Genomic DNA, 23318 nt, shown 5'->3' on the forward strand with positions numbered 1-23318 from the left:
TTAACACCAATGCATATTTTTAAAATTATAAATAACTCTTCTAAAAAACAAATTATAAAAAATTTTCTTAAGTGAATAAAATAAAATAATACTTTTTTTGGTAAATAAATTAATTCTTATTAAAGAGTTTTAGTTCAATTGATTGAGCAAAATTGATGATGTGGATGGTATGTTCAAACCCCCAAACCCCAAAAGTATGATATAAAGGATGAGTATGAATCATGTCCTAGATGACTTTTGTAGAATATTACCCCTTAATCATCATAGAAACTCATAGATAACACATAATCCTCCATCAATAAAATAAAAAACTCTAGTTAAAAAGATGATTCTTCAAATAAATATAAAATAAAGAACATAAATAAAATAAAATAAAATACTTCTCAAATAAATAAAAATACTTTTATTGTACATATAAAAAAAAAACAGGACATATATTTGAAAAAAAAAATAGCCTTTAATTAAAATAAATTAAAACCTTAAATAATTATAAAATAAATAAAATAATTCTTAAAAAGTAATTCTAGATTATATTTTTTAGATAGATATATTTAAAATATTTTTAAATTATATAAAGACTGATTTATTTATTTAATATTTAAAAAACATCATTTATATAATTAACATATAAAAGATCCCATTTGTAAAACCTAATAACTTTTCTTTTTTTTTTTAAACTCTATAGTTTAATTTAAAAGGTAAATTGAAAAACAATTAAATAGTCAAACCATCATAAACTATTTGTTGTGAAATTATCATATTTTAATACCATAGGAATATTTTGTCTTTTTTTATAAAGTATTTCACCTTTCTAGGCATACGAATATAGGTACATTGGTATGGAAGTTTGGGAATCCAAATATGCACTTATTTCATATTTGTCTCTATCTCTACGGATAAAACATTTTCTGACAGCCTAAAACACATTATTTTTTGCAAAGGATCCAAGAAACCAACTTACCTAATTATGGAAGATATAAGAAATTTGGCTATAGATGTTTAAAAAATACATGGCTATAGATGTTTAAAAAATACTCTAATATTAAATCATTATTTATAGATGTTTCACAAGAGAAATATTGGAAGCATTCTCTTCACGTCTATCATTTGTGTTCACCTCGTTTACATACATGTATTGCTCTTATACTCACATATGTTGCTAACATGACCTTCTCTTGTGGTCATTATATAGTATCTCTTGTTTTTACCAAGCTCATATGTTATGATTTGCATATGTCTACATTAACCATAATAATAATATCTTATGTTAAGATGTTTTAATTATAATCTTTCGTATTGCTTATGATGGCACTCTCATATAGATTTTGGGAATTGAGTTTGGGTCCTAAATGCAAGCAACATGAGTTATCTTTGTTTATATCATTATATATGGTTGTCACACAATGAATATCTTTATATGCTTACTTATTTGGGTTACAAGGTTATGTCTCCTTGCCTCCAAATTACTTGCCTTCTATGTGTGCAACTGATTGAATGGGGGAATATATTATTATTACTAAGCTTTTGTGATTATGATTCTAGTGACTAGCTCATAGGTATATGATTATAATTGCTACGTGAACAATGACTTACATCTACCCTTTGGTGCTACCTTTCCTAGTTGCTATGAGCAATGTCCCATAATCTCTCTTTGGTGATACCTTATCAACTACTATGAGCAAGTATCCTATACCAGTCCCTTGTTGATGCCTTGCTTTTATTATATCACTTACACTTTTATTTTGGAAAAGTTATATATCTCAATTGTCCCTTAGCAATATCTGGCTAGTACAATATCCTATTTTTCTTTTGTCTTCATATATATATATATATATATATATATATATATATATATATATATATATATATATATATATATATATATATATATTTCTGTTTAGTTTTCTATATATTAGAAGATGTTACTAATTGGATTGTTTTATATCATGTTTGCAAGTCATTAGATGAAGCACTCATTTTAAGGGAGTATGTATCAAAGTGGCATCTATATCTATTTATGCATCATTTTTATGTGTTGAATAAATATACTTTTATGTTGGCTTCTTGATTTTAATTTTCCATGCATCGTTATAGTAGTTTACAAGTAAATAAAAGTGGAAACAAAATATAATGGTGAAATTGCATATCTTGTAATTTTTCCCTTAATTTTGGATTCATTTTAACCAAGTTATCATTTATGCAATGACAAGTGAACAAGTGACACAATGTTTGCTAAGAGCAAGCATAAACCCATCCAAATCTACTTCCATTTACTATCAGTATATTGATTCCTATCTTAGAGTTATATTTATATTTGCACAAATGACCTCAATCAAGTAATCAATCATATTGATTCCTATGTAATGAACTAACTTGTGCAAATGAAAAGATAATATGAAATATGCTGAGAAATATTTATAATAGAAAAAAGTAATAAGCCACTTCAAGGGGTCAAACCTTCAAATATCTCTAATGAGATAACACTTCACAATATGATGATAAGATAAGACTCACTACCTCCTATATATACCCTACTTTTGCCTAGTATATCACCCAAGCCAACCTACATATGACTATATAGGTCTAAGGCAAACCTAACTAAAAAAAATGTAATAATGATGATATGACTTAATTATGGGTCAAGGTAGCCACAAGTTGACTGCTCATAACCATATGTATAAGCTAGGATAAAGGGTGTAGCGCGCCCTCCCTCCTCAGAGAAGTATTGTGATCAATGCTAACCAAGTGGATTTTTCTAAATGGACTCTTCATCCTCCCATCTGGCATCTTCATCTAATAGATTCTTCCACTGAATGATGATAAAATAAGACTCACTACCTCCTATATATACCCTACTTATGCCTAGGATATCATCCAAACCAACATAATAAATGTGACTATACAGGCCTAAGGCCAACCTAACTAAATAACAATGTAATAATGATAATATAACTTAATTATGGGTTAAGGTAGCCACAAGTTGACTACTCATAAGCATATGTATACTCTAGGATAAAGGGTGTAGCATGCCCTCCCTCCTTAGAGAAGTATTGTGATCAATGCTAACCAAGTGTGGATTCTTTTAAATGAACTCTTCATCTTCCTATCTGGCATCTTCATCAAATATCTATTCTTCCATTGAATAATATATTCATTGAGTGTTCTAGTCCACAACTTATTTGTGTGTGTTTGGAAAATGAACTATGGTTCTAATATGATTCTTAATTACTTAGATTCATCAAGCTCTAGTATATTGTCTATGTAGGGGTTTTATTCCATGTTACTTTCTTCAAACAAGAAACATGGAAAACTTGATGTATCTTGGTTGTTGGCAGCAACTCCATCTTGTAGGCAACAATACCTATCTTTTGCATGATCTGGTATGGGCCATAATATTTTGGTGACAACTTATTATTCTTTGTTTGTTGCTTCAATGAAATTTTCTTATAATGTTGCAATCTCAAGAACACCCAAACCCCCGCTTCAAAGCTTCTTTCACTATGATGTTGATCCGCTTGTTGCTTCATTTGATTTTGTGCAATGGCCAAATTCTCCTTGAATCCTGAAAGTACTTGATGAAGCATGTAGTCCTCCAAAGCTTGAACTTTTGGTAACATCCTCAATGATGATGTTATGGAAGGAGGATGATATCCATATAGTGCCATAAAAGGAGACGTTTTTAATGAGCCATGGAAGGAGGATGATATCCATACAGTGCCATAAAAGGAGATTATTTTTATGAGTTGTGGAAGGAAGTGTTATACCACCATGGTAGACAATCTACCTATTGTGATTGCTTATCTGAAGTAAAACAACGTAGATATCCTTCCAAACACTTATTAACAACCTCACTCAAGTTGTCCATCAAATTGAGGATGATATGAAGAACTATGAGCAAATTGAGTTCCCAAACGTGAGAATAAATCTATCCAAAAATTACTAGCAAAGATAGGATTACGGTCACTAGCAATAACCTTAGGTGTACCATGTAGCTTTTGTATATTCTCCAAAAATACTTTTCCACTATACTCATTGTAAATGGATTTGATAATGCAATAAAATGGGCATATTTAGTGAGGCAACCCACCACAGCCATGATGACATTCTTATCTTTAGATCTTGGGAGACTTGTGATGAAATCCATAGAGACCCCTTCCCAACACTAGCTAGGAATAGCTAAGGGTTACAAGAGACCTGATGTCGTAATTGTCTCCCCTTTATGTCTTTGACAAACCAAACATTCAACCACAATTTTTTTATCATCCCCTTTTAGTCCTTCCCAAAAGAAGTATTTCTTGACTCGATGATATGTCTTCAAAAATCTAGAATGAACACCTATTGGACACTCAAGGAAGTTCTTTGAGAATCTTGTGTTTGAGAGTGCAATTCTTCCATAGGTATAGTCGCTCTTTATACCACAAAACATCACCTTTCCAATAAAAATTATCTGAACTACTCGGATGACTCTGTAATTGTTGAAAGAAATTACTTATAACAACATCATTTTTTCACTCTTCTTTAGCTTCTTCTACCCAATTTGCTTGTAATATTGAGATGGCACACAATAAAGCTTCATCTTTTTCATCCTTCTCGGATAATGCATCTGCCACAATATTTTTCTTGCCTTTCTTGTATCTTATCTCAAAGGCATACCCCAACATCTTAATAACCCATTTTTGTTTCTCTTTGGAAGATAATCTTTGTTCCAAAAACTATTTTAGGCTATCATGATTTGTCGAACTTTGAAGTATCTTCCCATTAGATATGGCCTCTATAGTTTGATTACATGAAGAATAGCTAACATCTCCTTCTCATAAATAGGCTTGAGTTGATTATTACCCTTTAATTGGTGACTCTCAAAAGCAATGGGTTGACCCACTTGCATGAGACCTATCCCAATACCATTACCGAAATCATCGCATTCAACAATAAAATCCTTGGTGAAGTTAAGAGTAGCAAGAACTGGAGTAGCGTGCATAGCTTCCTCCAATCCCTCAAATGTCATTCGATTGAAATGAATCCTTTTTCAATAAAGTTGTGAGTAGTGTTGCTATACGACCGTAGTTCTTCACAAATCTTCTATATTACGCAACCATCCCCCCCAAAAAGCTCCTCAATTTCTTAATGGTTTTGGGAACAGGGCATTCCATAATAGCCTAATTTTGTTAGGATCCACTTTTACTCCATGTGAAACCATGTCCCTACTCCACCTCCTTCAGACCAAAAGTACACTTGGAAGGCTTAGCATATAGGTGGTGATCTTGAAGACATGTACTACTATATCAACATGATGTAAATGTTTCTCCCATGTCTTGATATAAATAAATATATCATCAAAGGAAACTAAGAATTTCCTAAAGATGGAGTTCATCAAACTTTGAAATGTAGATGGTGCATTATTAAGACCAAAAGGCATCACCAAAAACTTATAATGACCCTCATGAGTCCTAAATGTTGTCTTGAGAATGTGTTCTTTAATTTGAATTTGGTGATAACCCGACCTAAGATCGGAGTTCATGAAAAACATATCTCCATTCAATTCATCTAATAAATCATCAATGGGATAGGAAACTTTATCTTTGATGGTGTGCATGTTGAGCACTCTATAGTTTGGGAACATGCACCATGTATCATCCTTTTTGTGTACTATTACACTTGGTGAGGAGTAAGCACTTTGGCTATGCCTAATAATGAATGCTTCTAGCATCCCTTGAACAATTATTTCAATTTCACTTTTTTGTATATATGTGTACCTATAAGGCTTGATGTTGGGCAGCTAGCTTCCTGGCACTAGTTGTATGGCATGATCATGATACCTCTTAGGGGGAAGTCCTTCCGGCATCTCTCCAAAACCCATCGAGTGGCAATCAATAATTTCTTGTAAATCTGGATGGATACGGGTATTTGATTGATAAGCTTTCAATGAACATATTTGGGCCACAAATCCTTAAGCAACTTTTGCATTCGATGAGAACTTACCATTTGTGCGGATTTTGCACACAACCCTCTAAGCTCCATTGTCTTTCCTTCTAACTTGAATCTCGCGAATAGTTCTTGAAGGTTTATCTCGATTATTCCCAAGGTAGTAAACCATTGTACTGCCTAAACAAGATCTACTATGCCCATGCAAATATAATACATTGGACAATCAAGATGATAGTCTCCTATGGATAATTTAATGATGTGGCATTTTCCAAAACAACGAACTATATGACCATCTGCAGTCAAAACTTGATTCTCTGTAGCTGGATATATAGAACAATTCAAACGTGTAGCCAACTTTTTGTTCATGGGGTTACAAGTACTATCTAAGTCTATCAACATTGTCACTCTCTCCTTTAAGAAACCCACTACTTTGAGTGTCTGTGGGGAGGTTAAACCAGCAAGTGCATTACAAGAAATGATTGGTTGAGAATCATGTGATTCCTCATCTAATTCCTTGCCACTTTCAAATATTACTTCTTCCTCACCTAGACCTTCAATATAGAACAACTTATTTTCATTGCATTTATGACCTCGAGTATATTTGCTATCACAATTAAAGCATAAACCTTTTGCTCACTTCTCAATTTGTTGTGGTGTTAATCTAGTGAGATGAGGATGGGAAGGTGTTGAGAACCCTTTCTCTCTTACCACACTGACCCCTGCTTTCTAGAAATTAAATATTTCTCCTCTACCATGCATGCTATGCAAGACTCATTTGTATAGGTAGGATTAAACATGTGTACCTCATGTTGAATGTGGTCTTTGACATCTCCCAAAAATAAGTCATTCAAGTTCTCTATAATCGTATCCACTCGCACAGATAGATTTTGAAAAAAAATTATGTAATCCTTTACAGATCCTGTTTGTTGAAGTTTAGCTAGTTTGCTGAAGAAGTTGTTAGTCACACTATTGCTATATTGTGACTGAAACTCCTCAGTAAAGACTGACAACGAGACTGTGAGACATTTTTTATGTCTTGAGTACATAGCCATCAATACCAAATGAATTGCTCAGGCTCTAAATATATAAGAGATTACTACCTCTTCCACCAAATGTGGTGGTCAGTGGCTCATAAAACCTAAATTGGCTTTACATTTACAATATGATGTGTACTATGAAAAAATCTAACCCAAAAGTACCATCTCCAATCCATTGCAAAATGGTCATAAATGCCAATACCAAACACACAAATCATACTAAGGTTACTAAGGTTATGATTCCCAATGCCCCTCGTATGCATCTTTCAGGTTTCAATATTTCTACAAAGGTGGGCTGGTAAAGTTCATACCTTACAGATCTATGGGGATTCAGTTCACATATTCATCTCCCAATCTGAAGCTTGTTTCTCTATTTGTAAATTCCTCAGGAGCATGCTTGCATTTCTGTTATCCACAACAATAATTTTGGAATACTTTTAGGATGTACATTCAAAATTGTCTCTTCAACAATTCTGAAATTTGAAGATTTAAGGCCCCACTTGAGGACTGACTGGGTGCATTGTAAGAGGGTACAACCATCATGCTCCAATGTGTGATTTGCTAATGCGGAAGGCAATATTTGCACATTTTAACGAACTTCCACCTAAGCTGATAGTTTGCTAAAATAGGCAATGACTTTATAGCAGATTGGAATTTGTATCCAATAGCTTCACCCCTTACAAACCTATGGGGATTCAGTTCACATATTCATCTCCCAATCTGAAGCTTGTTTCTCTATTTGCAAATTCCTAAGGAGCATGCTTGCATTTCTGTTATCCACAACAATAATTTTGGAATACTTATAGGATGTACATTCAAAATTGTCTCTTCGACAATTCTGAATTTTGAAGATTTGGGGGACCCCACTTGAGGACTGACTGGGTGCATGATAAGAGGGTACAACCATCATGCTCCAATGTGTGATTTGCTAATGTGGAAGGCAATATTTGCACATTTTAATGAACTTCCACCTAAGCTGATAGTTTGCTAAAATAGGCAATGACTTGATAGCAGATTGGAATTTGTATCCAATAGCTTCACCATTTACAATCCATCCGCACCTGCCTGAACGATTTGCTTTTTCCATCATTTGAATCTTTAATCTATCCAAGCTCAAACTGAAGCACTCAATTACCGCTGAACATGGTGGTCCTTTGCTCTCAAAGGAGGAAAGCTTTGCTGGAATATTGAAGAGCTGAGGTAACACAGACTAAGTAAGTAAAATAATAATATTTACCCATCACAATTCTTTTCTGCAGCAACCTATTCTTAGGATCCTAGAACTCCTAGAGATCGTTGAGACATGTATTAGGCCTTTATAAAACACACATCCTTCAAAACGACAAGAGTGAGAATCAATAGCTACATGAGAACTTGCAGCAACTCCCAAATATGAAGGATGTAGAAGATTTTTAGAAGTTCAACTCCTTGGCCTCTATGGCATATGATAGAACTCTTGAAACAGTTGTCCTATGGATATTTATGCAGATGGAGTCTTGGCATACCTTGCAACCTTTGCAACTGCCCTTACAGACATAACTGCTGGAAGCTTGTATTGGCCCATCTTATAATCCAAGTACCTCCATGGACAATACTAGGGATATTTGGGTCTGGTTGGTTCAAGAGCTTAAATCATATGATAAGTTGATTCTTCAGTATATCGTTTGGTTCCATCCAAATTACTTATCAAGACAGACAACAGATTTTGTATTTGGTTTGCAGGCTCTTCCACTTATTTCCAAGCATGGGTAATCGTGACAGTCTATAAATTTTATAACTTCTGTTGAGCTTTGCATGTACACATTCAGAATAACATAAATGTCACCATACCTTTAACAGTTGGAAGTGAGAATACAAAATGCGATGACATATCGCCAAAAGCAAAGTCAATTCAGACAAAATAAAGAAAGAAAATAAGCCATACAAAAGGGAGAAAATTCTGAAGCCAGAAAGAAAATCCTTTTGGTGGATGTATCTTCAAGATTTTAAAAATTTTGATGTGTGATTTGAAGCACATACATCAGATGCATTGTGCAGAAAACATGAATAAAACATTGAACCCAAATGTTCATACAAATACAAATCATACATGTTTCAGTGAAGTGTACCGTTTACCTTTGAAAATTGATTCTACCTTCTTTATTGATACATGCAAAGAAATGACAATCCCGTAAAATATCCCTATTTATAGAATGCAATAATTTGGGACCTGTTCAAAGGACACCCACTCAAGCTCCTCCATTGCATATTTCAGCTTGTTGATTAGAAAGCTAGGAGAAAACAACTGCCACGAGAACTCCTTATTGTGTGAATCAGTTTAAAGCAACAAAAATAGGTTTGCACGGCAAGAAATGCATCATACAAAGCACTCTCAGTTTACTTAAAATGGTGTGAGACTTCTATATGCTGGTGCACTCATAACCGTGAGAACATCACTCACAGAGGCCATAGCACTCAGTGCAGCTTTTAAAACCTCCTCTGGACATCCAGGTTTCACAATGTCCCTCACCTGAGTAGGTATCAGTCCATTAGAAAGCATTAATAGAAGGAGAAAAATTACAACTGAAATGTCTTTGCAGAGAAGTTTGAATTATTGATCATTCTTTAAACTGACCTTGTCAAGGTAACTTCGCAGCAGTTGAATCCTACCAATATAATCTTGGTCTTCAACAGATAGTGTTATAGTTTTTATGTCTGCTCCAGGACCTTCAAATTGAAGAGGACCAGGATTCCTATAGATATCATCCATCAAAAATCTTGTTGAATTGCGCATTAGCAACCTGTCAAAGACAGCCAAAAACAACTATATCAATTTAAGGTTATTTGTCGGCACTCATTATGAAAGTGCACAAAAGAAATTAATCCATGAACAAGTTAAACACCTAAATACCCTCACTGAATAATTAGCATGTGAGTCTTTTGATCATATATAGCATTTGCAATTCAGTTGTAGGTATCGGAAACCCAGTTGCCCACAAAATTATTCCAAATTGCAATATATATGCACACCACCCCACAACATAAAGATTTCATTAAAATGAAAAATATCCTTATAGTTTACATACAAATTTTGAATTAGGTCATCATTATCAAATACCAACAAACAGAACATCAGAACATCAACAAACCTACGCTGTAACTAAATGTGAAACAAATCAAACAATGCGATAATCTTGTCTACAGAACAATTTGTAGTTTACAAACTAATAAACTTGAAGTCAACTCAACACATCAAATTACATGAATGAACAAAATCAATCCACGTGCAAGATTTTATATCTTACTCATATGGCCTGCCCTTCAAATCCACCTTAGAAGGGTGAATAGCAGGCTTTCCTATTGGAGATACACCTGGGCCCCGTGACCATCTCTTCACAGTCATCATTACCTGCATTATGCATATATGATATCCACATTGTATTATCACATAAAGACAAGAAGAAAAAAAACACTACCATGTTTGAGATTCCAAAATATATTTGTGCATAGTAAAGATTAATTGAGCTAAGTTTTATGAACAGAATAGAACCAGCATTAATGGGATATCTGCCTCCCAGAAACCATCACAAAATAAACCAAAGTCACTAACTAATCATCTAAATACAAAGGTAGTCATGCAGAATCACATTGTACATCTTTACATTTAGAGCTAGTCCTTAGTGTAAGGGCGAATTTAACCAGCACTTTCTACCCAATGTTTATGAACTGCAGTTACTGCACTGTTCAATTTCTAGACAAATACTTATAGGGAGGAAAAAATCTATATCATACAGTCATTGGAGCGCCACCACATTGCCACTCGGATACAGGCCGCTTGAGGTTTGTTACAGTTGCCATGTAACCATTCAAACCAGCAGTTATGAGATGATAAGAAATATGACCAAGTGCCTGTAACAGATTATACCAAAAATTTAAGTTTACATGCATAAATGTGTACGGAGAAAATATAAACCAAATCAAAGATGAAAGCAATAACTCCCATACGTATGCATAGTCACAGTCAAAATTTGATGGTAAGGCTCCTCGAGCTTGATAGCCAAAGAAGTGACAAATAGCATTGAATTTCTTTCCAGTATATTCACCAGATTTCTGAAAAAATCAATGTTAAGAAATGTTAAACCCAAGATACCTCAACAACATTTTCAAAAATTAGTGGATCACACCAAATGTTTGTGTACCAGTCGTCGGTTCATTTCTGTCTCCACCAGCTGAGCCATAAGCTTCTCAGTCTCAATCTGCTTATCCAATAACAGCACAAAGAAATATAAGTTCTCTTTTTGCCAATTTTTTGGTCCCAGAATATTACTTGAATATAGATTATTACCTGAGATAACTGTGCCGTATCATCAGATTCTGGGTGAAGGAGAAGCTGTTGTAATTTAAAACATTAAGGCAAACATTAGTTACTTCAAAAAAAATGAACTATTCAAAATTGTGTTCCTCAGTATATAGGCCAATGACATTGATATGTAGATAAGGATTAAGACCTGTTTCGTGATGAAAGCTGGTAGAAACTCAAACAGCGCAGATGCCCATGGTGAAAGTCGAGATGAAATTTTTTCAATAGCAACACCTTGGCCATGCAGACTATGGATTTCCTAAAAATTACATAAAACCAGGTAAAAATAAGGGTATTGCCAATAATTGCTCTTATGATTCAATTAATTCCATACAATAAATCTACATCTGAGCATGAGTTATTCCTAAAATATTCCTGCCAGAAATGACATATTCAAAGAGATGATTCATATAAGAAAGCCCAAATACTCAGGAACACTCTTATATGAGTCGCTTTCAATATGAGCTAAAATGGAATTGGGATCCGGATTATATTATAATTTATATTTTTTGCATAGCAAATGCTCTATGTAGAAAATAAGATGCAATGCAGTTACCTGTAAGAGGGCATAGATTTCAGGAATATTCTCTATAAGACCCTCAGGTAAAAGGATCACTCCGTGATACTTATCTGACAAGTCAACATAGTCCTGTAACTATGTGGTGAAATAATGCATGGCAGAAATGATGCCATATTTAGAAATCAACATAATGACTCTACAACAATATAGAGAACATAGGAATCACCTTTCTCTGCCCTGGCCTGGACAGCATCACAAATTTGTGCAGTCAAATCAAAAAGCGTGCTCTTTGATGTGGCCACTTCCTCCCCAAGGATGACCTACACAAAAACAAAATTTTACGAAGTTACATTTTGTAAAAGAACAATATCAAATAATATCCGTGAAAACAACCATATCACATGTTTCAAAGAAATGCCCACATTACTTAAAGTACCATGTTAGGATGTGACTGAAGAGCACACTCCAAAGCAACATGAGATGCTTTCCTGCCCATTAGCCGAATAAAATAGTAATACTGCACAAAAGAAAAATGATATAAAATTAGCTCACTATTAATTTAATAGAATTGTATAAGGATAAATCCATTTAATATTTAATTATAGCAAGACAGATTGACTTAAACCACCTAAGTATTTAAAATAGTAATATAGTTGTAATTCTTTTAATCAAATATTTGGTTGATCCCATCTTGGAGATGGATTCACCATAGACACATATAACCTTGAGAAAATTCCTTCGATAAATATTACTCTAAAAGAGAAAATTACAAAATTGATTATTCTTTAGGATTCCTACCCTTGCTGGGGCATGAGAGGAGAAACCCTCATGCTTGAATGAACAAATCTTCCACTTCCTACCTTCAATGTGGCCTGCTAATGGTGGTGTGAAGAGTGACATTTGCTGCGCAAACTAGTTATAGAAAATTTTATATTTGTTTATTTTAGTTGAATTCTATGAGGTTTTTAATCAAAAATTTTGCAGGTGAGTTTAGGTTGTGTCATGTTTTCCACCCTGTGAAAAGAGAGCATGACAGTTTCTTTCACCTAAGGTTTTTTTTTTGTCAAGCCAATTCAGTTTGCAACTTATTAGTAGTCCTAAAAGAACTTTAAGCTTTGTTCATCTCGGAGTTGAAACAAGGATACACTGGAAAATAAGATTTCCATGTTATAGTAACCAAGAAGGTGGTTGGGATCTGTGTGAAAAGTGGGCATGACAGTTTCTTTCACCTAAGGTTTTTTTTTTTCTCAAGCCAATTCAGTTTGCAACTTATTAGTAGTCCTAAAAGAACTTTAAGCTTTGTTCATCTCAGAGTTGAAACAAGGATACACTGGAAAATAAGATTTCCATGTTATGGTAACCAAGAAGGTGGCTGGGATCTGTCTTTCTTTTTAGTCTTCATTATATTCTGAAACTATTTAAAAATCCTCTTTGCTTCAGTTCTAAGAAATTTAGATTCTTGGAGAGTCGAGCATCCTGGTGTTCAAAATGAAGCAATCTTGTGTTTCTGGACAGAACAAAAGTTCTCGAGATAATATAGCTTCTCTGTTATTCAAGTATCGGAAAAAATGGTTAACTATGCTCAAGGCTAAGCATGATTTCTATTCTCCAGAAAGTTCACTACTATCCATTTTATAGAGTTTTTAGCAAATTTTATCACATAAGACTTGATATTAATGCCAATGCCATAAATGTTCACAGGCGCTCTGAACATCCTCAACACGAAATTAATGCCTTAGGCACCTTCTCCAAATGCACATCACAACCATTTTTAGATTAAGATATGTAACTTTGAAAGACTGTTAATAGAAAATTAACTATGCCTGGAGAAAGATTGGAAATTATCTCTTGATAGAAGAGATAAGGTAATGCTATAAGATAGCCAGTGAGGGTGACTGCAACTATCCCTGAGATTGCAAGACTCTAGGGCTCGCTTGTGAAATCCTAATTCAAGTCACTTGGCCAAACAGCATGCAATTCTGTTACTGCCAGTGTTTTTATCATGCTGTGTAGAGAATGAAATTGCAGAAGTTGCAAGACTCTAGGGCTCGCTTGTGAAATCCTAATTCAAGTCACTTGGCCAAACAGCATGCAATTCTGTTACTGCCAGTGTTTTTATCATGCTGTGTAGAGAATGAAAGAGAACAGAAAGGAAATAATATTAACGTCCATGGCTAGACAAAATAAGTCCATGTGACTCAGAAAGTATGATCATTTATATAAGATAAGTACTAGGGTTAAAAAAGCAAATACAGTAACCAAGCAAGTAGTTCATAATTCAAAGAAGAAAAAATCGGCAAAAAATCACCCAAATCACAATTTCTCCAGAGGTTTTCAGCCTGCCAATTTAATCGGCCAAAAAATCGCATACAATTTTTTCATTAAAAATCACGAATCATGTGCAGTAAAAATCATGAGAAAACTATTAAAAATCGCACATTGAAAAAAAAGGAGCCAAAACCCTAAAACGTAAAAAATGTAAAGTTAAAAACAAAAAAAAAAGGGCAAAGTCATATTGCACGCGAGTTCGCCGGTTTCGACTTTGGCCAAAAGGTTTGACTGCAGCTTCCCCACCGACACGACATTCATACTTTCTTGCAGGTTCGTTTTTTTTCCTTTGCTCATTCATGATTCGACGACATTCATATTAATAATTGTATGACTATGTATTTGTTGCCTTCTATGACGACCTGCAGTCACACCCAAATAAGGATCGTTGTAAATATACTGTTATTTACACTCTATTATTAATTTACACTCTATTCTTATACAGTAAATATACACTCTATATTTACTGTTATTACAACTGTAAATAGAGTGTAAATATACAGTCTATTATTAATTATTGACTAGGATCAAAATACTGTTATTTACACTATATTATTAATTACTGTCTAGGATCAATATTAATTTAATAATAGAGTGTATATTATTAATTTACAGTAGTTTTCCTGCAACACAGTATGAATAAAAAAAAAATGTCACAAAAATAATTTACACTGTAAAATTCATAGTCACGAATGAGCAATTTTTTTATTAACTATTAATTTACAGTAGTTTTTAATTAAAATTCACACTGAAATTCATACTGTGTTGTATATTATTATTAATTAATTTAATTTACTGTAGTTTTCCTAAGACTGTAATTTACTATTATTATCTTATTTACTCTATTATTAATTTACAGTTAACTACACAGACACTATTATTAAAATGTAATTTATTACCATTATTACACAATACACTGTATTCAGTATTGTGTAATAATAGTAATAAATTACTAGTAGTGTTGTCTAATAATAGACTGTAATCACAATCTGCAAACTGCAATAGTGGTTTAAAAATAACAGACTTGAGAGGTATCTAATTGATAATGGAGGCACCTAAAATTAGCTTGATGAGACATTTTTTTGGATTCTGTATTTTAGTACTTTGGCTGTGACCATGTTAAGTTGATGTATTGTCCAGTTTTAGTTTGTGTTCATCTTCAATTTATATTTATTGATCCATGTTTGGTCTCTTTTCCTAGGTTTCTTTCGAATTTTTATAAAGGACAATGGCTTCTGCAACTAGAGGTGGTGGTAGAAAGAGGGATCCTATGTGGAAACATGGCACACCAGGTGCAGTGGCAGGAGAGGTTATTTGTAACCATTGCACCAAAACTATGACCGGTGGCATACACCGACTCAAATATCACCTTGCAAAGATCACTAGACAAAATATTATGGTATGTGAAAATCGTCCTGAAGAGGTTGAGAGGGAGGCAAAAGCAAGGCTTCCAAAGTTTGAGCAAAAGAAGGCAGAAAAAAAGAGGACAGCAGAGGCAATGGCAGCCACAATGAGAGATATCAATTCTACAGGGTCGGAACATATTGGAGTGGGCAGCAATACATCTAGTTTTTTCATTCCTCGTAACACTCTTGGTGCGCAACCCGGATTGTTAGGTACTTCATGGAATAAGGAAGTGCATCAGCAAACAGAGGTGGCATTGGCTAGATTTTGGTATTACAACAATATTCCTTTTAGTATTGTTCATAGTCCATATTGGGAGCAATTGGTCAGTGGATTGACCATCTCAGGTAAGGGGTTCAAGTCCCCAAGTCGTTATGAGTTGAGTGGGCCATTATTGCAGAATGAGGTCCAAACCACACATCAGCTAGTGGAACAACAAAGGAGGATTTGGGAAAGGAATGGTTGCACCATTTTATCTGATGGGTGGACGGATAGCAGGAATAGGACACTCATCAACTTTCTAGTTGCTTCAGGGGAACAGGTGGTATTTTTAAAATCGACTGATGCCTCAAATGAAGTGAAGAATGCAGAAACCTTGTGCAGCATGTTGGATGAGGTGGAGACCAAAGTGGGAGTGCAAAATGTTGTTCAAGTTGAGACCGATAATGCAGCTGCATATGTGGCAGCCGGTAAACTTCTACAGACTAGGCATCCGACATTATTTTGGAGCCCTTGTGCTACTCATTGCCTTGATTTGCTCTTTGAGAACATAGGGAAACTACGTTGGGTGAAGAATGTGGTTGAAGATGGAAGGGAAATCACAAAGTACATCTACAACCACACATGGGTCTTGGAGCTTATGAGACAACACACTGATGGTAAGGATCTTGTGCGTTTAGGAGTCACACGTTTTGCCACTAATTTCCTCAACTTACAGAGCACATCACATGCATTGCCCAACCTGAAGAGGATGTTTGTGAGTGAAAGATGGTTGGAGAGCCCTTATTGTAGGAAGCCTGAAGTAGAGAAGGTCATGAAGGCCATTTTTTATAATAGATTTGCCAAATTCATGGAGGAGATCATCAATGTAAGTCTTCAAACTTCAAACTTCAATTGATGATTTATTTTTTATTTTTCTAATATTACACTTTGCTGATTTTTGTTAAATTTTTCATGTCTAGTTGTCAGAACCGTTGGTGAGGGTTCTACGGATGGTTAATGGGGATAAAAACCCCATAGGGTATCCATATGAGGCCATGGATAAGGCCAAAGAGGCAATTCAGCACTTGTATGGGTCAGACAGGACCAAATATGAACCCATATGGAGCATAATTGATCGAAGGTGGAACCAACAACTCCACCAACATATCCATGTTGCTACCTACTATTTGAACCCCAAGTTCTTTTTCTCCCGTACTTTCAAAATAGATGCAGAGGTTCAAATTGGCCTCAACACATGTATTCAAAGGTCGGTTCCTGATGAAAATATTCAAGACCTCATTGTTGATGAGTTGCAGAAGTACAAGAAGGAAGATGGCCCATTGTTTTCTTCACCAAATATGAACCCATATGGCGCATAATTGATCGAAGGTGGAACCGACAACTCCACCGACATATCCTTGTTGCTGCCTACTATTTGAACCCCAAGTTCTTTTTCTCCCGTACTTTCAAAATAGATGTAGAGGTTCAAATTGGCCTCAACACATGTATTCAAAGGTTGGTTCCTAATGAAAATATTCAAGACCTCATTGCTGATGAGTTGCAGAAGTACAAGAAGGAAGATGGGCCACTGTTTGCTTCACCTATTTGTGTTCATAAGAGAGACACCCCACTGCCAGGTAAAAAAAAATTGTGCTCTTAAATTTATTTTACCATTTATTTCAATCTTTAAGTTTATAAATAGCTTTACCAAGTTATAAATGCCAATTTTTATCCTCGCAGATCTGTGGTGGGAAAATTATGGTGCCACAATGCCTTATCTTCAAAGGCTTGCAATCCGCATATTATCTCAGCCTTGTAGTGCTTCTGGTTGTGAGCGCAATTGGAGTGTCTTTGAGGCCATTCAAACAAAAAAGCGCAATAGGTTGACTCAAAAGCACTTGAATGGCCTTGTATATGTGCGGTACAACCTTCGATTGCATGAAAAGAGGGTACAAGGGAAAAATTCATATGACGCACTTGACACAGATGAGATTGATACATAGACAACAGATTAGATTGCTGAACCTGATGGTGCTACTGGTGATGTTGATGTGGATCCCATTTTCACTAACAATCACTTCAATGAGATGGAGAGGGAGGCAACTGAATGGGCAGCAGAAGTGGCAGAACATGAGGAGGTAGGAGATGAGTTTGCTGATCCAAAAGAGGCAGATTCCTCACCTACTGAGGAGATGAGTTTGCAACACCATCTACTTTGGCACCCACTCAGCAACAACAAAGTTTTTTGAGCTTTAGTCGTAGACGCAATCTATGATTTCTAGTTTTCATTCATATGAAAGCTTGAACTTAATATGTATTCAGACTTCAGAGATTGTATTTGTTTTGTGGTCTAGACTCTACGATATGTATTTGACACAAATGTATTTAGAACTTGAACTTGTTGTTTGGTATATTACTATATGGCATGTATTTGACTCAAACTATGATTTATATATAATGGAAACTAGTAATATGTTATTGTGTTCTATAAATTTAGTGTATGTGTGTTTTTTTAGAATATTTTAAGAAATTATATATTTTCAAATGTTCGATAATTTTGCTGATTTATTGCCGCCGATTTTTTCCCCATTTTTTGCCGATTCCCGATTTTTTAAAATTTTCGGCCAAAAAATTTATCGCCAATTAAGATTTTTTCATCTTTGGTTCATATTAGCGAGAAAAAAATAAATCCTATACACATTCTATTAAAATATGAAAGACGAGGATCAATGTTGTAGGATTTCCTCTAATTATTACTTTCACATCTAAGAATGCCCATTTCCAGTTTTCTTGCATATGGAGAACATGTCATATTCATCATTCAAAAGCTCAACAAAAGAAGCTAGTTGTTGAAATGCACTAAGGTATCAGGTAGTTCTGGAGGTTCCTAGATGGAATTATTAACTTATCACGATTCCTATTTTTGCCTATGCCATACAAGATAAAGCTAAACTCCCGAATTGTGTAGTCTGGCAAATCTACTTTTAGCATGCAACCTGAGAAATTCTCTCACAATCTGTCACAGCAATCCAAAGGGAAGAGCAAATTACAAATTTTAGGGAATGCTAGCATAAAATGTGTGATAACTAATCTTTCAGGCTGCCCATTGTGCAAAACAATAGAAGCATGTGACACAAACCCATTGACTTCATCAAGAACAGGCGTTTACATATCTTGAGCCCAATATGAATATGGTATCCACAGTTTATCAAACAGAAGATAGAAATTGATAGAATCTAACTGCTCTTAGAAAATAAAATTATTCCTTGTAGATTTAGAAAATGTAAATGAATAGAGTAAATAATTACAACATGAACATTGTAGGAACAGGTACTGAAAGCGATGAAGCTTCTGAGATTATCAGAAAGTCTTGCGGCTTCTCTTGTTTTGAAAATTTTGTATTCCTAGAGTTAATAATTTGCTTTTACAACACATTTAAATGCAGTTAAATAAGCATTTCAATGAAAACCATTGGTATTTATTGGATCTAATCAGCTTTGAAGGAATCTGTGTCATTCATACTGGTGCAAGCCATAATTCATAAGAAAATAGATCCAAAGAACATTCCCATTGAGATCAACATTGAAGGATTCTGTGTCATTCAAATATAGCACAAGGTAATAATTCATAACAAAATGGAGACAAAAACATTCACATTGAGAAACAAACACCTTGTGAAACTGTAAGCTATATCAAGGAAAATACCCCCGCATACACCACTTAAACTTAGAAACTTTCAATTGAAGCTTCAATTAAAAAACAAGCAGTCAACCAAAAATAAATAATAAATCTCACCTTCTCCGCAGACAATGCATCGATACAGACATTGCTGATTAGCTGTGCATTCACCTGCCAATTTCAAACAACAGAATCAATCAGAGTCCAGGCTGACATTGAATAATGATCCTAATATATTCTCTGATACAGAGAAAAGAAAAATATTTTAATATTCTCTTCAATACTTTAATTTATCACATTAAATTTGTGTCGGTAAAAGACTTGCAGTTGTCACATCTACCATGAAATATAGAGAAAATTTGAACAATTTAAAAATGTAATACCTGCGCAATGAATGATTTATTTAAGGCACAATACTTGAGAATGGTTTTGCAAATGAGGTAGCAAGCTATGTAGGAATGATTGTGAGGGAAACTCCATAGTTAAGTGCATTTAGGCCACAATACCATAGAAGAAAAAATCATTTTTGAATCACAATAAATTGCAACTCACCCTACTGAGTGACTTTTCTTAAATTGAGATATTTACCAAACAAGAAGTCAGTGAAAATATTTTAACCAAAAGATCCCAATTTAATCATGAAAAAACCATTACTTTTTCAAGATTAAATTCCAATTTTTAAGTCAAAAAATAAGTTTCTGGGTTAGTGTTAGGGCTTTTTCTAATTTTTGCAGCTATTTTTTATTTTTTGCTAACACTAACCCTAACCCAATTCTTTCCTGATTAACTGAAAAACCTTTAAGGTGGTAAAGTGGTCAATCAAGCTCATGAGAGATGTGTTTATGTCAGTATTCCCTGAGATGTATCCCCAAGGATTTTGCTCTTTTTGGGGGTCGAGGGACATTCTAGGGACCCCAACCCCTTTTTTGTGTAGTCTTTTGGACATCCCCCAAGGATGGCTGCCAGGGTATCCCAATGACATCTTGGCATCCCCCACAGGCAAGCACATTTCAATATTAAAAAAATCACTCTGAATTTATAAAAAAATTAAAAACCCTAATAAAGGCTTGTGGAGGCTGCACAAGGTCCCACGAACATATATTTTATTTCTGTTTTCCCTATCATTCGCTATCATTGTAGTGTTTTCATTTATATTTTCAGACTTAGGTTTTGCAAATGAAAAGGGTTCAAGAAAATGAAAGCTAGCGAGAGGTGAAGGAAACTTAAGGATGAAGTAGGAAGAAGAAAGAAGAGAGAGGAATAAGGTATGTAACATGTCCTTGGTTTTTTTTTATTTTGTTTTGTTTTGAAATGTCAAATACTTGCCCGAGCTGCAAATCCTTTCATATTTCATTGCTTTGTTTTCAAAGCTTCAATGCTGCTGTGACAAACTTACCTATGCATCTCATGTGTTTAATTCAAGAAATATAGGTCATGAAGATTGACTCAGTATTAACACATGGCAGATTGCAGGACATGCCATAAATTTAAATGAATCCTATAATTACATATTAATTGAAAGTAATATATTGTTACTTGTCCTATTCTCTCAGTAAAAGCAAGTTGTATAAATCTGTGAAATGTCTAACTGTTATCTGCTACTCAGAGAGTAAATATAAAATGACCGATATTTGAATAATGATAGACAAAAGAGGGTTTGGTCTAGATACTCTCAAGCTTAGCTCAGTTAGCAGGGTATAGGAGGAAATCAGATTCATAAATAGAGAATGCTAAAACCTTTTTTCTCAGAAAAAAGTTAATAAAGACATGAACAATGATGAAACAATAAATAAAAAGAGGTCGAGGTACCACACAGAGGTAATAGGTCTTGATTCTTCGAGGAAAACTATGTTGCAGGAAACTCCAAGACACCTAACCTCCCCGTTACCCTATGAAAACATTTTCTAAAATGCAAAAAAGATTGAAATGATTCGAACAGCATTGCCTAATTTGGAAACTATGCAGGAAACCACTTCAAGGGCATTCTCAGGTCAGTTTCAGGCAGAAATTTTGCTGGATTTTGGCTGGGGACAGGGAGATGGGGAATATGCATCCTATGCCAGGCCTGCACAACCCCTTAATAATAAAAAATTTAAATGAATAAGGTGTCTGAGATGCAAATAAAAAGACAACAAAAGATTAATTTTTTATCCAAAATAAGAAACCATCAAAGCATTGAAAATAAATAAATACCTGTTGACGTGTATTTTGTACACTGCCTAACACAGAATAAAATACCCAAGGGTACCTTATCCTCTCTTGAACAAAGCCTCCGATTGCTGAAGATATCGCGAAAAAGGATCAATCAGGATGACTCCAAGGTTCTTTGATGTAGGGTCTCTACGTGTGGATAAGCTCGCCGTGGTATGATGTGATTTGCTGGAGTCACAAGGGGACTTACATTAAACGTCTGATCTGCTTTGATTATTGCTGGAACACGGGCTCTTACTAGCTTAGATTTTGAAAAATGGAAAAAGGATGGGGCGAAGAGAGGATCTAATCCTAATACTAAGAATGTAGGAGCAATGACTTGATTTTTGATGAAACTTTAACTAGGTCTTATTTTGACATCAATGGACCATCTCCACAAGGCTAGTGCGATCTTCTAAGGGAAGCTTTATGATGTTCAAATCATCACCGCAGGCATAGACACCATCAAGTTGATGCATGTCAATGAAGAAGTGACAAATTGAAATTGAGCTTAAGCTGAACAATTCCAGTTGACTACACAAGGCAAGTCTGCAATCAACAAACTGCTAGTAGTATGGATATACGAATTTCACCATCAATCAATCACATTTCTTCCATTCATCTAATCATCTACCATCTAGGATTGAAGACTCAACAAGAAACCATGCAAATTGCAAGAAACGACACACTTCACCATTACTTCAATGAAAATGGAGTTTGTTTACAATCAATGGCAACAATTTCTTGCCTTGTCCTCCTATTCTACTCTAATCGCTATTCTATCAATTTCTAACTACTCTCTATCTACTAACTGCTTTCTATTATTTACAACTCTCTCTAACTCTTTATAAAATGAAATGTCAGGGCTTATATAGTGCCCACAATACAATTTGATGGCTTAGATCAAATCAAGATCAATGGCCAAGATTCAACAATGAAAACCCTAATTAGGGTTTGTTACAACCATTACATAACATTTAATGCTTGTCCAATGATAAAATTGTATTGCTTGGACACATGTCCCCTCTAGAAAAATCGACCAATGGATAGCCGGGGTAGGTACATCGGAGTTTGTGCCACCTTCCATGAGTTAAGTACATTGAATCTGGACATGCTGAGGTGGACCTCACTGATTGGAGAAATGATGACTAGGACGCCACCTCATTCGACACTTGTAACTTGGTAGATATTCAACTTGATGTTGTTGAGAAGCTTGCTTTAATTAATTCATCTGGAACTATTTTCTTCTTCAACGAGCCCTTGTTCTAACTCCATGTGTCCTTGATGTGCAGGATGATGATGTACCTCGCCTTGGAACGCTGAATTGAAAGAGGTCGCCCCTGTCCTGGCTTGATCGTCCCGGCGAAGATTGTCCTTGATCCGGCTTGATTTTCCTTGATGAGATCTCCATTTGATGCCTACACAACATTTCAAAATTAGTAACATGATTTTGCAATGAATAGCATAGATTAAATTAATTTTTAGGAAACTTCATAATAAGTCCTTGAGTTGTCATTTCCTAAAAAGGATTGAGTTACTGGAATTCAAAATTTCAAAATTCAAAATTTAAGCTATGACGATCAACGATCAAAATCTAAACAATAAATCCATATCGTCATACCTCACTTGAGAGCTAACACTAGAATGCAAAATGAGGAAAATCGCCTAGGCAAAATTTGAAATTAGATGACTTTGA

The 23318-nt window shown here is 34.7% G+C and overlaps 1 protein-coding gene across 1 annotated transcript in view; it reads right to left on the reverse strand.

The window, feature by feature from the left end:
- Positions 1 to 8964: 8964 nt before the first annotated feature.
- The window catches only part of LOC131047755 (pyrophosphate--fructose 6-phosphate 1-phosphotransferase subunit alpha), a 76614-nt gene continuing 62260 nt past the window's right edge, over positions 8965 to 23318 (reverse strand). The window contains exons 8-19 of the mRNA XM_057981546.2: positions 19550 to 19603; positions 12258 to 12338; positions 12048 to 12141; positions 11858 to 11931; positions 11450 to 11560; positions 11287 to 11331; positions 11141 to 11197; positions 10947 to 11051; positions 10734 to 10850; positions 10247 to 10350; positions 9577 to 9742; positions 8965 to 9471 (exon numbers count right to left, since the gene is read on the reverse strand). Of these exons, the coding sequence (XP_057837529.2) occupies positions 9343 to 9471; positions 9577 to 9742; positions 10247 to 10350; positions 10734 to 10850; positions 10947 to 11051; positions 11141 to 11197; positions 11287 to 11331; positions 11450 to 11560; positions 11858 to 11931; positions 12048 to 12141; positions 12258 to 12338; positions 19550 to 19603 (1137 nt within the window). The 3' untranslated portion in view covers positions 8965 to 9342. The remainder of the gene's footprint in view (positions 9472 to 9576; positions 9743 to 10246; positions 10351 to 10733; positions 10851 to 10946; positions 11052 to 11140; positions 11198 to 11286; positions 11332 to 11449; positions 11561 to 11857; positions 11932 to 12047; positions 12142 to 12257; positions 12339 to 19549; positions 19604 to 23318) is intronic.

This window comes from Cryptomeria japonica, chromosome 4 (genome assembly GCF_030272615.1).
Source record: "Cryptomeria japonica chromosome 4, Sugi_1.0, whole genome shotgun sequence".
Taxonomy (NCBI): Eukaryota; Viridiplantae; Streptophyta; class Pinopsida; order Cupressales; family Cupressaceae; genus Cryptomeria; species Cryptomeria japonica.